This window comes from Trichechus manatus, unplaced genomic scaffold (genome assembly GCF_000243295.1).
Source record: "Trichechus manatus latirostris isolate Lorelei unplaced genomic scaffold, TriManLat1.0 scaffold00001, whole genome shotgun sequence".
NCBI classification, from domain to species: Eukaryota; Metazoa; Chordata; class Mammalia; order Sirenia; family Trichechidae; genus Trichechus; species Trichechus manatus.
In genome coordinates this window covers 13,552,852-13,556,616 of record NW_004443937.1, presented here as the reverse complement: position 1 = coordinate 13,556,616, position 3,765 = coordinate 13,552,852, and the positions used below count along the sequence as shown (strand labels likewise).

The 3,765-nt window shown below is 46.8% G+C and overlaps 1 protein-coding gene across 1 annotated transcript in view; it reads right to left on the bottom strand.

Annotated features, from left to right (window-relative positions):
* MRPS25 (mitochondrial ribosomal protein S25) overlaps window positions 1-2,561 on the bottom strand; it is a 30,611-nt gene extending 28,050 nt beyond the window's left edge. The window contains exon 1 of the mRNA XM_004368360.2: window positions 2,352-2,561. Within this exon, the coding sequence (XP_004368417.1) occupies window positions 2,352-2,485 (134 nt within the window). The 5' untranslated portion in view covers window positions 2,486-2,561. The remainder of the gene's footprint in view (window positions 1-2,351) is intronic.
* Between the last annotated feature and the right edge of the window lie 1,204 nt (window positions 2,562-3,765).

Genomic DNA, 3,765 nt, shown 5'->3' with positions numbered 1-3,765 from the left:
TTCTACATTCTACCTTGGTGAGTAGCATCTGAGGTCTTAAAAGCCTGTGAGCAGCCATCTAAAATACTCCACTGGTCTCACCCCTTCAGGAGCAAGGGAGAATGAAGAGAACAAGATACAAGGAAAAGATTAGTCCAAAGGACTAACGGACCACAGCTACCACGGCTTCCACCGGACTGAGTCCAGCACAGCTAGATGGTGCCCAGCTACCACCACTGACTGCTCTGACTGGGATCACAATAGAGGGTCCTAGACAGAGCTGGAAAACGATGTAGAACAGAATTTGAACTCACAAAAAAAGACCAGATTTACAGGCCTGACAGACTGGAGAAACCCCGAGAGTATGGCCCCCGGACACCCTTTTGAGAGTATGGCCCCCGGACACCCTTTTAGCTCAGTGGTGAAGCCCCTCCCAAAGTTCACCGTTCAGCCAGGGATTGGACAGCCTCATTAAACAAAACAGGACTAATTAGGCACAGCAGTCCAGGGACAAGGACTAGAAGGCAGGAGGGGACAGGAAAGCTCGTGATAGGGAACCCAAGGTTGAGAAGGGACAGTGTTGACATGTCATGGGGTTGTTAACCACTGTCATAGGGCAATATGTGTACTGTTTAATGAGAAACTATTTGTTCTGCAAACCTTCATCTAAGGTACAAAAAAAAAAAAAGAATTATCTATGTGAGATCAAACTGACAACAGCAACTCAAAAGGTTTGATGGGAAGCCTAGGGACAGTGAGTTGAAGATAATGGTGATGGAATAATTTGGAAAAGGATAGTGAGAACAGCAGCACAACTGGAAGGATGTAATCGACGTCACTGAATTGTACGCGTAGAAACTTTCAAAATGGTGTAACTTTGGCTATGTATACTTTCACCAAAAAAAGCGCCCTCAAGGTCGAGAAGGCAGAGTGTTGACATGTCGTGGGGCTGTTAACCAATGTCATAAAACAATATGTGTACTGACTGTTTAATGAGAAACTTTGTTCTGTAAACCTTCATCTAAAGTACAATAAAAAAATTAAAAAAAAAAAAGAACAGGACCTTTTTCTAGTCACCATTGAATTCATAGCACACAGCACTAGGCCTAGCACTCAAAAAAAAACATCAAATCCAGGCCTAGCATTGAAAAAAAAAAAAAAAACCAAACCCGTTGTCATCGAGTCAATTCTGATTCATAGTGACCCTACAGGACAGAGCAGAACTGCCTCATAGGGTTTCCAAGCAGTGGCTGGTGGATTCGAACCCATTCCCAAAGTTTCTCAAGAACAAGATCTTTTTCTTAATCACTGTTGAATTCATAGCACACAGCACTAGCCCTACCATTCAAGAGGCACTCAATACATCTTTACTTAAAGAGCCAAAAGTGCTGCTGCGGTGTTCAATTCAAACTTTTCACTTGGGAGCTTCCATCAATGAGCCTCTACTCTGCTCCAGGCTGAAAAGTTTAGGATCCACTGGGGAAGTCTGCTGCCACACAACTGACATAATCAATTGTAACAGCAGTGAGTCTTACAAAAAAGAAGCACTTTCACGCATTCTGAGTTACACAACCCCAGCTCACCACTTACCACTAGCTCTGATACTTTGGACAAGCAAGTTATTTAACCTCTCTGTGCCTCCTTTGCTCACCACGCCTACAGTGGGGATAACAATGGGGCTTCTGTAAAGATCAGATGGAATACGCGTGAGAAGCATTTAGAACCTGCGACACGTAACGAGGACTCACTGAATGTTAGCAGCTGCTGCTTCTCTCACTTTATCCTCTTATCAGCCCTGGGAAATAGGTATCATCCTCGTTTGGCAAATGACACTGAGAAGGCACAACTCGCCCAAAGCCAGTAGATGCGACAGCTGTCGCTCGTGGCTGGGCTCTGCCCTGATACCGCTGCCCGCGCCTCCTCATGGAGAAGATCTGAGGCTGACTCTCCCCATCACTCATCTGCCGAGCACAGGTAAGGATGCCGGTGGCTCTCTCCAACCTCTCTCAACTCAGCGGCGTCCACCACCGTGGAGGAAGGAGAATGGGGTGGTCGTCGGGGGAAGCTCTTGTACCTTCCACCCCTCCAGAGTTCCACCGCCAACCCAACCCAAGGCCACGGCTCCGGCCGGTCCGCTGCCCTCCTTCTCTCGCCATGGGACCTGGAGCAGCTGCTCCTCAGTTTCCTCATCTGTAAAATGGGGGTAATAACAGCTCCAATCTCAGGGGGCAATACCCAGGATAAGTGGGCGCCTAGCGAAGCTCCTTGTCTCAATAATCGGAAGCCACGTTACTAACATGTTTTGACAATGAGCACTTTACTGTCTGCGAGGTCGGGGGGATGGGGAAGGTGGTCTCCCGGCTCGGACTGACCTGGCACCCTCGCCCAGCTTCCCGTGCGTGTTGTAATTCACCGTCATGACCTTCACCGAGTCCTTGAACACCACACCACCCTGGCTCAGGTACTGCAGGGTGCGGCGGATGGGAAAGCGGCCCTTCATGGGCATAGTGGCGGCGGCGGCGGGTCCGGCCGGACAGCCAAAGAACTAAGACTGGAGAGAGCAGCCGCCGCCGTCGAGGCGGAACTCAAGCCGCTTTTCCTACGCGCGGCGCCCCTGCTCCTCGCGCAGACTCACGGGACACCTCCCGACGAGCGCCGCGCGCCGCGGGGCAGCCTGGGACTAGTAGTCATGGGAAAGTAGGCGCGTACACCTTCGCTTTACCCAACTCGCTGCCGTGGAGTGACTCAGCAACCGAATAAACCCACCGAACCCCTTGCTATCTGGTTGATTCTGACCCATAGCGACCCTACAGGACAGAGTAGAACTGCCCCATAGCGTTTCCAGGAGCGCCTGGTGGATTCGAACTGCTGACCTTTCGGTTGGCAGCTGAATGCTTACCCACTGGACCACCAGGATTCCATTTTTTGGTTAGCAGTCAGCATTTAAATACTGCTCCGCCAAGGCTTCTAGTGACCTACAGAACTTCGTTTTCCTGGAGCGTATGGGTTTTCACACTTTTAAATTAGTAATTTCAGCTTCCCCCTCCACCCCCTCCACACACAGGAAAATCTATTTAAACAGGCTTGAGCTCAATCAGATAATACAGTTGAAAATAAATCAAGAGACTTGAGTTCTGATACCAAGTCCACTGATAACTTGCTATTCAACCTCTAATAAGTCAATTTTCCTCTCTCAACTTCTTCAGGGTTAGAATTGCAAATTTCTATCATTAACTAAAAAATAAACTGATTTGCAAAAGAAAGAAAAAAAGGTTTGGGATTTACTCCTTAGTTCAGCCACTTAACAGCTCCTCAGTTTTCTGGTCAGCAAAATCTGGACGAAATGTATTTAAGTACTCTTATTTGTCTGAGAAAGTTTTTATTTCTTCTTCAATCTGAAGGATAATTTCACTAGGTACATAATTCTAGATTGGTGGTTTTTTTCTTCCAACACGTTAGACATTTTACTCCATTCTCTTCCTGTCTGTGTGGCTTCTGACAAGAAATCTGCTGTAATTCTTATCCGTTTCTCTATAGGTGAGTGTTTTTCCTGGGTTTTCTCCCCCCAGTATTTTCTCTTGGTCTTTGGTTTATGTAGTTTGAATATGATATACTTAGGTATAGTTTGTTTTTGTTTTTGTTTTTTTGTATTTATCCTGCTTGGTGTCTCTGACCTTCCTGGATCTGTGGTTTAGCGTCTGTCATTCATTTTGTAAAGTTCTTGGCCATTATTACTTCAAATATTTTTTTTTTACTTCTCCTTCTGGTATTTGTATTACACGTATG